The sequence below is a fragment of the Salvelinus fontinalis genome, chromosome 35, assembly GCF_029448725.1.
Source record: "Salvelinus fontinalis isolate EN_2023a chromosome 35, ASM2944872v1, whole genome shotgun sequence".
Taxonomy (NCBI): Eukaryota; Metazoa; Chordata; class Actinopteri; order Salmoniformes; family Salmonidae; genus Salvelinus; species Salvelinus fontinalis.
The window spans coordinates 38,923,715-38,936,224 of record NC_074699.1 but is presented as its reverse complement, the minus strand read 5'-3'; the positions used below and the strand labels follow the sequence as shown (position 1 = coordinate 38,936,224).

The 12,510-nt window shown below is 49.2% G+C and overlaps 1 protein-coding gene across 8 annotated transcripts in view; it reads left to right on the top strand.

The window, feature by feature from the left end:
* Positions 1 to 12,510, top strand: part of LOC129834832 (C-myc promoter-binding protein-like) — a 157,071-nt gene that overhangs the window by 27,157 nt on the left and 117,404 nt on the right. For all 8 annotated transcript variants that reach the window (XR_008756311.1, XM_055900142.1, XM_055900140.1 and 5 more), the window contains exons 2-4: positions 2,371 to 2,697; positions 6,788 to 7,034; positions 10,399 to 10,468. Coding sequence is in view for 7 of the 8 variants with exons in the window: in XM_055900142.1 (XP_055756117.1) it covers positions 2,390 to 2,697; positions 6,788 to 7,034; positions 10,399 to 10,468 (625 nt within the window). In the remaining variant the exon portion in view is untranslated. The remainder of the gene's footprint in view (positions 1 to 2,370; positions 2,698 to 6,787; positions 7,035 to 10,398; positions 10,469 to 12,510) is intronic.

The following is a 12,510-nucleotide window of genomic DNA, read 5'->3' as shown; positions in this document are numbered from 1 at the left end:
TCACAAGGGGTCTGAGGATCTCATCTCGGTACCTAATGGCAGTCAGGCTACCTCTGGCGAGCACATGGAGGGCTGTGCGGCCCCCCAAAGAAATGCCACCCCACACCATGACTGACCCACCGCCAAACCGGTCATGCTGGAGGATGTTGCAGGCAGCAGAACGTTCTCCACGGCGTCTCCAGACTCTGTCACGTCTGTCACATGTGCTCATGTGCTCAGTGTGAACCTGCTTTCATCTGTGAAGAGCACAGGGCGCCAGTGGCGAATTTGCCAATCTTGGTGTTCTCTGGCAAATGCCAAACGTCCTGCACGGTGTTGGGCTGTAAGCACAAACACCACCTGTGGACGTCGGGCCCTCATACCACCCTCATGGAGTCTGTTTCTGACCGTTTGAGCAGACACATGCACATTTGTGGCCTGCTGGAGGTCATTTTGCAGGGCTCTGGCAGTGCTCCTCCTTGCACAAAGGCGGAGGTAGCGGTCTTGCTGCTGGGTTGTTGCCCTCCTACGGCCTCCTCCACGTCTCCTGATGTACTGGCCTGTCTCCTGGTAGCACCTCCATGGTCTGGACACTACGCTGACAGACACAGCAAACCTTTTTGCCACAGCTCGCATTGATGTGCCATCCTGGATGAGCTGCACTACCTGAGCCACTTGTGTGGGTTGTTGACTCCGTCTCATGCTACCACTAGAGTGAGAGCACCGCCAGCATTCAAAAGTGACCAAAACATCAGCCAGGAAGCATAGGAACTGAGAAGTGGTCTGTGGTCACCACCTGCAGAACCACTCCTTTATTGGGGGTGTCTTGCTAATTGCCTATAATTTCCACCTGTTGTCTATTCCATTTGCACAACAGCATGTGAAATTTATTGTCAATCAGTGTTGCTTCCTAAGTGGACAGTTTGATTTCACAGAAGTGTGATTGACTTGGAGTTACATTGTGTTGTTTAAGTGTTCCCTTTATTTTTTTGAGCAGTGTATTTCCATTTTCTATATTGCATGTCTTAAAGTAATGATGGACTGTCGTTTCTCTTTGCTTATTTGAGCTGTTCTTGCCATAATATGGACTTGGTCTTTTACCAAATAAGGCTATCTTCTGTATACCACCCCTACCTTGTCACAACACAACTGATTGTCTCAAACGCATTAAGAAGGAAAGAAATTCCACAAATTAACTTTTAGGAAGGCACACCTTTTATTTGAAATGCATTCCAGGTGACTACCTTATGAAGCTGGTTGAGAGAATGCCAAGAGTGTGCAAAGCTGTCATCAAGGCAAAGGGTGGCTACTTTGAAGAATCTCAAATATAAAATATATTTTGATTTGTTTAACACTTTTTTGGTCACTACATGTATCCATATGTGTTATTTCATAGTTTTGATGTCTTCACTATTATTCTACAACTTAGAAAATAGTAATAATAAAGAAAAGCCCTTGAATGAGTAGATGTGGTAAAACCTTTGACCGGTAGTGTGTATACTCTCTCTCTGTGCAGACCCAGAGTGTGGGGATGGGAGATGGAGGACAAGGTGCTTTGGCGGTAGCATGCTAATTCTCTCTCTCTCTCTCTCTCTCTCTCTCTCTCTCTCTCTCTCTCTCTCTCTCTCTGTCTGTCTGTCTGTCTGTCTGTCTGTCTGTCTGTCTGTCTGTCTGTCTCTGTCTCTGTCTCTGTCTGTCTATCTATCTCTTTCTCTTTTTTTTATCTCTCTCTTTCTCTTTTTTTATCTCTCTCTTTCTCTTTTTTTTATCTCTCTCTTTCTCTTTTTTTTATCTCTCTCTTTCTCTTTTTTTTTTATCTCTCTCTCTTTCTCTTTTTTTTTATCTCTTTCTCTTTTTTTATCTCTCTCTCTTTCTCTTTTTTTATCTCTCTCTCTTTCTCTTTTTTTATCTCTCTCTCACTTTCTCTCTTATCTGTCTCTCTTTCTCTCTCTCTTTCTCTGTCTCTCTCTCTTTCTCTGTCTCTCTCTCTTTCTCTTTTTTTATCTCTCTTTCTCTTTTTTTATCTCTCTCTCACTTTCTCTCTTATCTCTCTCTCTTTCTCTCTCTCTGTCTGTCTCTCTCTCTTTCTCTTTTTTTATCTCTCTCTCTCTCTCTCACTTTCTCTCTTTTTATCTCTCTCTCTCTCTCTCACTTTCTCTCTCTCTATCTCTCTCTCACTTTCTCTCTTTTTATCTCTCTCTCTCTCACTTTCTCTCTCTCTTTCTTTCTCTCTTTTTATCTCTCTCTCTCTTTCTCTCTCTCCTCTTTCTCTCTCTCTCTCTCTCTCTTTCACTTTCTCTCTCTTTCTTTCTCTCTCTCTCTCTCTGTCTCTCTTTCACGTTCTGTCTTTCTCTCTCTCTCTCTCTCTCTGCATCTCTCTCTCTCATCCAGACCTACCCAGTGATGGGAGATGGAGGACAAGGGGCCTCGTGTAGCAGACTACTTCGTGCTGGCTGGTCTGACAGACTCCTCCACGCCACTGGAGCAGGAGATCCACTTCCACGATGTCTGCCACAAGACGGCCAAACCCAAGCCGCCCATCACCGACGTCGCTGTGGTGATGCGCTCGCTGGGGGAAGAGGTGCCTCCTGGGTACACGTGCGTGGAATCCACGCCGTCCGGCCTGTCAGCTGACCTGAACAACGGAAGTCTCATGGCACCACAGATCTTCCTGTGTTACAGACGAGGACGAGACAAACCACCACTCACTGACCTGGGGTAGGTAGACAAACCTGGGGTAGTTATGACCTGGGGTAGATATGACCCGGGGTAGTAATGACCCGGGGTAGATATGACCTGGGGGTAGTTATGACCTGGGGGTAGTTATGACCTGGGGGTAGTTATGACCCGGGGTAGATATGACCCGGGGTAGATATGACCCGAGGTAGATATGACCCGAGGTAGTTATGACCCGAGGTAGTTATGACCCGGGGTAGTTATGACCCGGGGTAGTTATGACCCGGGGTAGATATGACCCGAGGTAGTTATGACCCGGGGTAGTTATGACCCGGGGTAGATATGATCCGATGTAGTTATGACCCGAGTCACTTATGACCCGCGGTAGTTATGACCCGGGGTAGTTGTGACCCGGGGTAGATGTGACCCGGGGTAGTTGTGACCCGGGGTAGTTGTGACCCGGGGTAGTTGTGACCCGGGGTAGTTGTGACCCGGGGTAGTTATGACCCGGGGTAGTTTTGACCCGGGGTAGGTAGATGTAGATCAGTTACACTTCCTCAGTTAGAGGAAACTAAGACAGGTTTAGTGACTGATCCTATAACAGGCTGGTTAATTAGACACATCTCTGACTGAGAGGAGACCCAACTATAACAGACTGGTTAATTAGACACATCTCTGACTGAGAAGAGACCCAACTATAACAGGCTGGTTATTTAGACACATCTCTGACTGAGAGGAGACCCACCTATAACAGGCTGGTTAATTAGACACATCTCTGACTGAGAGGAGACCCAACTATAACAGGCTGGTTAATTAGACACATCTCTGACTGAGAGGAGACCCACCTATAACAGGCTGGTTAATTAGACACATCTCTGACTGAGAGGAGACCCAACTATAACAGGCTGGTTAATTAGACACATCTCTGACTGAGAGGAGACCCAACTATAACAGACTGGTTAATTAGACACATCTCTGACTGAGAGGAGACCCAACTATAACAGGCTGGTTAATTAGACACATCTCTGACTGAGAGGAGACCCAACTATAACAGACTGGTTAATTAGACACATCTCTGACTGAGAGGAGACCCAACTATAACAGGCTGGTTAATTAGACACATCTCTGACTGAGAGGAGAACCAACTATAACAGACTGGTTAATTAGACACATCTCTGACTGAGAGGAGACCCAACTATAACAGGCTGGTTAATTAGACACATCTCTGACTGAGAGGAGACCCAACTATAACAGACTGGTTAATTAGACACATCTCTGACTGAGAGGAGACCCACCTATAACAGGCTGGTTAATTAGACACATCTCTGACTGAGAGGAGACCCAACTATAACAGGCTGGTTAATTAGACACATCTCTGACTGAGAGGAGACCCAACTATAACAGGCTGGTTAATTAGACACATCTCTGACTGAGAGGAGACCCAACTATAACAGGCTGGTTAATTAGACACATCTCTGACTGAGAGGAGACCCAACTATAACAGGCTGGTTAATTAGACACATCTCTGACTGAGAGGAGACCCAACTATAACAGGCTAGTTAATTAGACACATCTCTGACTGAGAGACCCAACTATAACAGGCTGGTTAATTAGACACATCTCTGACTGAGAGGAGACCCACCTATAACAGGCTGGTTAATTAGACACATCTCTGACTGAGAGGAGACCCACCTATAACAGGCTGGTTAATTAGACACATCTCTGACTGAGAGGAGACCCACCTATAACAGGCTGGTTAATTAGACACATCTCTGACTGAGAGGAGACCCAACTATAACAGGCTGGTTAATTAGACACATCTCTGACTGAGAGGAGACCCAACTATAACAGGCTGGTTAATTAGACACATCTCTGACTGAGAGGAGACCCACCTATAACAGGCTGGTTAATTAGACACATCTCTGACTGAGAGACCCAACTATAACAGGCTGGTTAATTAGACACATCTCTGACTGAGAGGAGACCCAACTATAACAGGCTGGTTAATTAGACACATCTCTGACTGAGAGACCCAACTATAACAGGCTGGTTAATTAGACACATCTCTGACTGAGAGACCCAACTATAACAGGCTGGTTAATTAGACACATCTCTGACTGAGAGGAGACCCAACTATAACAGGCTGGTTAATTAAACACATCTCTGACTGAGAGGAGACCCACCTATAACAGACTGGTTAATTAGACACATCTCTGACTGAGAGGAGACCCACCTATAACAGACTGGTTAATTCAGACACATCTCTGACTGAGAGGAGACCCAACTATAACAGGCTGGTTAATTAGACACATCTCTGACTGAGAGGAGACCCAACTATAACAGGCTGGTTAATTAGACACATCTCTGACTGAGAGGAGACCCAACTATAACAGGCTGGTTAATTAGACACATCTCTGACTGAGAGGAGACCCAACTATAACAGACTGGTTAATTAGACACATCTCTGACTGAGAGGAGACCCACCTATAACAGGCTGGTTAATTAGACACATCTCTGACTGAGAGGAGACCCAACTATAACAGGCTGGTTAATTAGACACATCTCTGACTGAGAGGAGACCCAACTATAACAGGCTGGTTAATTAGACACATCTCTGACTGAGAGGAGACCCAACTATAACAGGCTGGTTAATTAGACACATCTCTGACTGAGAGGAGACCCAACTATAACAGGCTGGTTAATTAGACACATCTCTGACTGAGAAGAGACCCAACTATAACAGGCTGGTTAATTAGACACATCTCTGACTGAGAGGAGACCCACCTATAACAGACTGGTTAATTAGACACATCTCTGACTGAGAGGAGACCCACCTATAACAGGCTGGTTAATTAGACACATCTCTGACTGAGAGGAGACCCAACTATAACAGGCTGGTTAATTAGACACATCTCTGACTGAGAGGAGACCCAACTATAACAGACTGGTTAATTAGACACATCTCTGACTGAGAGGAGACCCACCTATAACAGGCTGGTTAATTAGACACATCTCTGACTGAGAGGAGAACCAACTATAACAGGCTGGTTAATTAGACACATCTCTGACTGAGAGGAGACCCAACTATAACAGGCTGGTTAATTAGACACATCTCTGACTGAGAGGAGACCCAACTATAACAGACTGGTTAATTAGACACATCTCTGACTGAGAGGAGACCCAACTATAACAGACTGGTTAATTAGACACATCTCTGACTGAGAGGAGACCCAACTATAACAGGCTGGTTAATTAGACACATCTCTGACTGAGAGGAGAACCAACTATAACAGGCTGGTTAATTAGACACATCTCTGACTGAGAGGAGAACCAACTATAACAGGCTGGTTAATTAGACACATCTCTGACTGAGAGGAGAACCAACTATAACAGGCTGGTTAATTAGACACATCTCTGGATGAGGGGTCTCTGTGTGTTGTTGGTTACGATGACCTCAAACAACAGGACTGTTTTCTCTTTAATTGTAAACAAGATAAGATTAGCATTCCTGCAACATTATTTGTTGAAATATAATTTGCTCTCGAGAAATTAAGCTTATTGATTGCATCCAAATTGGCCGTTTTAATTTATAGGATTCATATAATATCCAATAAATATAGTACCTAACATCCGATTTGGACCAAACTTTTTTTCTAACAAAGAGTAAGACATGAGGAATAACTTTGTTTTTGGGTCAAAAGCCACCCATGAACCCCCACACCCCAACAATGAGTACAAAGTATCAGTTCTCTATGTTTGACTGGTAGTATGGAGCTGCTGCTTGGGGTATTGTTTCTTCATACTATGTCATGTATTTTTAGTCAATTAGATTTCCCCCCCCCCTGTTCAGATAAATTTGTCATTGAAGTAATTTATGTCCCCTCCTAAATCCTGATATTACCAGGTTCTGATCACCTAGATGGTGCTGTCCCTGCTATTAGGTGATACTTTTTTTTAAAGAATGTAGGATGGGACTTAAACCTAAAAACTTCAATGATAAAAACAGGTCTAGGGTTTTATGAATAAACAACTGATATTGTGGAAGGAGTGGAAGGAGCGGTTGAAGCAGGGTCAGGGTTAGAGGTCAGGGTTAGGGTAGTAGCTAAATGACAGATTCCTCTCCTCCTCCCAGTGTTCTGTATGAGTGGAAGGAGCGGTTGAAGCAGGGTTGCCACGTCATCCAGACCACGCCCTCCGGACGCCCTGCCAACATAAGCTCCACCTCCTCCCAGAGGATCTACGTGACGTATCGCCGCGCCACGGAGAGCCAGACCTACGCCGCCCTGGCCGTCACCGACATCTGTGTCATCATCCCCGGCAAGGGAGAGACACCACCACACACCTTCTGCAAGGTGGACAAGAACCTCAACAGCAGTATGGTGAGATGAGGGAGGGAGGGAGGGAGGGAGGGAGGGAGGGAGGGAGGGAGGGATAACATGGATGCTATGCTCTTCTACCAAACCCCCTACTGTAAAACACTCTTCTACCAAACCCCCTACTGTAAAACGCTCCTCTACCAAACCCCCTACTTTAAAACACTCTTCTACCAAACCCCCTACTGTAAAACACTCTTCTACCAAACCCCCTACTGTAAAACGCTCCTCTACCAAACCCCCTACTTTAAAACACTCCTCTACCAAACCCCCTACTGTAAAACACTCTTCTACCAAACCCCCTACTGTAAAACGCTCCTCTACCAAACCACCTACTTTAAAACACTCTTCTACCAAACCCCCTACTGTAAAACACTCTTCTACCAAACCCCCTACTGTAAAACGCTCATCTACCAAACCCCCTACTTTAAAACACTCCTCTACCAAACCCCCTACTGTAAAACACTCTTCTACCAAACCCCCTACTGTAAAACGCTCCTCTACCAAACCCCCTACTGTAAAACACTCTTCTACCAAACCCCCTACTGTAAAACGCTCCTCTACCAAACCCCCTACTTTAAAACACTCTTCTACCAAACCCCCTACTTTAAAACACTCCTCTACCAAACCCCCTACTGTAAAACACTCTTCATCCGAACCCCCTATTGTAAAACACTCTTCTTCCGAACCCCCTACTGTAAAACACTCCTCTACCAAACCCCCTACTGTAAAACACTCTTCTACCAAACCCCCTACTGTAAAACACTCTTCTACCAAACCCCATACTTTAAAACACTCCTCTACCAAACCCCATACTTTAAAACACTCCTCTACCAAACCCCCTACTGTAAAACACTCTTCTTCCGAACCCCCTACTGTAAAACGCTCCTCTACCAAACCCCCTACTGCCCCCCCTCCCCTGACCTCTCCACTGTCCCCTCCCCTGACCTCTCCACTTTCCCCTCTCCTTACATCTCCACCCTCCCCTCTCCTGATCTCTCCACCCTCCCCTCCCCTGACCTCTCCACTGTCCCCTCTCCTGACCTCTCCACTGTCCCCTCTCCTGATCTCTCCACCCTCCCCTCCCCTGACCTCTCCATTGTCCCCTCCCCTGAGTGTTCTGTATGAGTGGAAGGAGCGGTGGAAGTAGGGTCCCCTGACCTCTCCCCTGTCCCCTCCCCTGACCTCTCCCCTGTCCCCCCCCCTGACCTCTCCCCTGTCCCCTCCCCTGACCTCTCCGCTGTCCCCTCCCCTGACCTCTCCACTGTCCACTCCCCTGAACTCTCCCCTGTCCCCCCCCTGACCTCTCCACTGTCCCCTCCCCTGACCTCTCCGCTGTCCCCTCCCCTGACCTCTCCACTGTCCCCTCCCCTGACCTCTCCACTGTCCCCTCCCCTGACCTCTCCACCGTCCCCTGACCTCTCCACTCTCCCCTGACCCCTCCACTGTCCCCTCCCCTGACCTCTCCACCGTCCCCTCCCCTGACCTCTCCACTGTCCCCTGACCTCTCCACCGTCCCCTCCCCTGACCTCTCCACTGTCCCCTCCCCTGACCTCTCCACCGTCCCCTCCCCTGACCTCTCCACCCTCCCCTCCCCTGACCTCTCCACTGTCCCCTGACCTCTCCACCGTCCCCTCCCCTGACCTCTCCACCGTCCCCTCCCCTGACCTCTCCACTGTCCCCTCCCCTGACCTCTCCACTGTCCCCTCCCCTGACCTCTCCACCGTCACCTCCCCTGACCTCTCCACTGTCCCCTCCCCTGGCCTCTTCACCCTCCCCTCCCCTGACCTCTCCACTGTCCCCTGACCTCTCTACTGTCCCCTGACCTCTCCACTGTCCCCTCCCCTGACCTCTCCACTGTCCCCTCCCCTGACCTCTCCCCTGTCCCCTCCCCTGACCTCTCCACTGTCCCCTGACCTCTCCACTGTCCCCTCCCCTGACCTCTCCACTGTCCCCTCCCCTGACCTCTCCACTGTCCCCTCTCCTGACCTCTCCACTGTCCCCTGACCTCTCCCCTGTCCCCTCCCCTGACCTCTCCACTGTCCCCTGACCTCTCCACTGTCCCCTGACCTCTCCACCCTCCCCTCCCCTGACCTCTCCACTGTCCCCTCCCCTGACCCCTCCACTGTCACCTCCCCTGACCTCTCCACTGTCCCCTCCCCTGACCTCTCCACTGTCACCTCCCCTGACCTCTCCACCGTCCCCTCCCCTGACCTCTCCACCGTCCCCTCTCCTGACCTCTCCACTGTCCCCTGACCTCTCCACTGTCCCCTCCCCTGACCTCTCCACTGTCCCCTCCCCTGACCTCTCCACCGTCCCCTCCCCTGACCTCTCCACTGTCCCCTCCCCTGACCTCTCCACTGTCCCCTCCCCTGACCTCTCCACCGTCACCTCCCCTGACCTCTCCACTGTCCCCTCCCCTGGCCTCTTCACCCTCCCCTCCCCTGACCTCTCCACTGTCCCCTGACCTCTCTACTGTCCCCTGACCTCTCCACTGTCCCCTCCCCTGACCTCTCCACTGTCCCCTCCCCTGACCTCTCCCCTGTCCCCTCCCCTGACCTCTCCACTGTCCCCTGACCTCTCCACTGTCCCCTCCCCTGACCTCTCCACTGTCCCCTCCCCTGACCTCTCCACTGTCCCCTCTCCTGACCTCTCCACTGTCCCCTGACCTCTCCCCTGTCCCCTCCCCTGACCTCTCCACTGTCCCCTGACCTCTCCACTGTCCCCTGACCTCTCCACTGTCCCCTGACCTCTCCACCCTCCCCTCCCCTGACCTCTCCACTGTCCCCTCCCCTGACCCCTCCACTGTCACCTCCCCTGACCTCTCCACTGTCCCCTCCCCTGACCTCTCCACTGTCACCTCCCCTGACCTCTCCACCGTCCCCTCCCCTGACCTCTCCACCGTCCCCTCTCCTGACCTCTCCACTGTCCCCTGACCTCTCCACTGTCCCCTCCCCTGACCTCTCCACTGTCCCCTCCCCTGACCTCTCCACTGTCCCCTCTCCTGACCTCTCCCCTGTCCCCTCCCCTGACCTCTCCACTGTCCCCTCTCCTGACCTCTCCCCTGTCTCCTGACCTCTCCACTGTCCCCTCCCCTGACCTCTCCACTGTCCCCTCCCCTGACCTCTCCACTGTCCCCTCTCCTGACCTCTCCTCTGTCCCCTCCCCTGACCTCTCCACTGTCCCCTCTCCTGACCGCTCCCCTGTCTCCTGACCTCTCCACTGTCCCCTCTCCTGACCTGTCATAATTCAGGGTCACTGTGGACTGCTCTTGTCAACACATTACTCAACTGATTCCCGGCGGTGTGTTTGGAAGGAAAGAGAGTGGTGTGATTCATATCCACACACCACGTGTGATCTCTGTTTTCAGTGGGGTTCCTCGGTCTATCTGTGTTACAAGAAGTCTGTGGCCAAAACCAACACCATAGCCTACAAGGCAGGTGAGTGAACGTCCCTGGGAGAGGAGAAATTACATTTATCTGTAGAAATCCCGGAGCTAAGATATGTATCTCCTGCACACCACCACGCAGGAGGTGAAATATCTCCGCAGTCAGGAGGATATTATTGCCCGTCTTAAAACAGACATTTGTCATGGTTTATCATATACACACGGTCACAATCGAGGACTGCAACTACCCGTTTAATGTCCATTAGCATTACGTGGGCTGCTATATATACGTGATGTGCTGTTGTCTCTTGGTAGGGTCAGGCACAGTTGAACAGTACTATCCTCATAGAGCCCAGTCACTGTCCAAGGTCCTGCAGTATGGTTGCTTCACACTGACTTTTTAAAAATGTGTTTCTTTAACCTTTATTTAATAAGAGGGACTGATAAGCAGTCCTTCTGGCCAGTTCTTTTCATCTGAAACACAATGAGCCCCATTGATGGACAGGCTGACATTCCATTTGACTGATTCACTGTCCCAATTGGCACCCTATTCCCTATAGGCTTTGGTCAAAAGTAGTGCACTACATAGGGAATAGGGGGGCATTTGAGGGAATAGGGGGGCATTTGGGACGCAACCCTGATATTCCTCAGGAGACTCCCTCCAATCCTGCTGCTCTGCTGTACCAGAGAATACATGATACAGGAGACTCCCTCCAATCCTGCTGCTCTGCTGTACCAGAGAATACAGGATACTGGAGACTCCCTCCAATCCTGCTGCTCTGCTGTACCAGAGAATACATGAGACTTCTATAGCCAGCATTCACAGACAAAAGTCCCCAGCTGCTCATTTTGACTGATAAAAGGTTTTGGTACTTTTTGGGGCGGGTACATTGTGGACCTTGTCATTTTTATGCTAATTCTCTGGTTATGAGTTATTCAAGTTTATAACAGGGGTTGGATTCTCCTGGTTGGCTGGTGAGTTATTCATGTTTATAACAGGTTTGGATTCTCCCTGGTTGGCTGATGAGTCATTCATGTTTATGACAGGGTTTGGATTCTCTCTGGTGAGTGAGTAAATGTGGACACATTTTTTCTCTACACTGTTCATTGTGACGATAAACAGTTGTAGCTTTTTCCCCCCACAGTTACTTGGTTGTTCAATGCAAATGCTCTAGTGATGAGTCATGGATGTTTACAGCAGGGTAGAAGGATTCTCCCTGGTTGGCTGATGTATCAGAGATTCTCCCTGGTTGGCTGATGTATCAGAGATTCTCCCTGGTTGGCTGGTGAGTCTAGAATGTTTACAGCAGGGTAGAAGGGATTCTCCCTGGTTGGCTGATGTATCAGAGATTCTCCCTAGTTGGCTGATGTATCAGAGATTCTCCCTGGTTGGCTGATGTATCAGAGATTCCCCCTGGTTGGCTGATGTATCAGAGATTCTCCCTGGTTGGCTGGTGTATCAGAGATTCTCCCTGGTTGGCTGATGTATCAGAGATTCTCCCTGGTTGGCTGATGTATCAGAGATTCTCCCTGGTTGGCTGATGTATCAGAGATTCTCCCTGGTTGGCTGATGTATCAGAGATTCTCCCTGGTTGGCTCGTGTATCAGAGATTCACCCTGGTTGGCTGATGAGCCAGTAAGAGAGAGCGATATATCCCAGAGGATATGGGCCAGACAAGGTGCATGAGAACATACTGTAGTCTGCAGTGATGTGCTGCTGGCGTGTTAAGACTTGTTAAGACGTGTTGTGAGACAGACAGTGTTCTGGGTTAAACACTGTTAATGATGCCAGTACACACTCCTAGAGCCTTAAAGAGATGCTTCACCCAAGTAAGAAAAGGACTCCCTTTCTTTGGGACAGCATGGTGCTTACCAGTCCAAAACACTGCCTAGAGTTTGGCCTACATAATAGTGTAATTACTGAGCTAGGCCTAAGTGTAGCTAATTGGTGTCTATGGACAATGACTAGACCTAATTAACAAAGACTTCATTATCTGTCAGCGACTGCTTAGTGCTACAGGAACTGCCTAGTGTTGCATGTAATGATGATTATGGTCATGTCATGATACATTAACTGAGAGATAGTCCTCTATC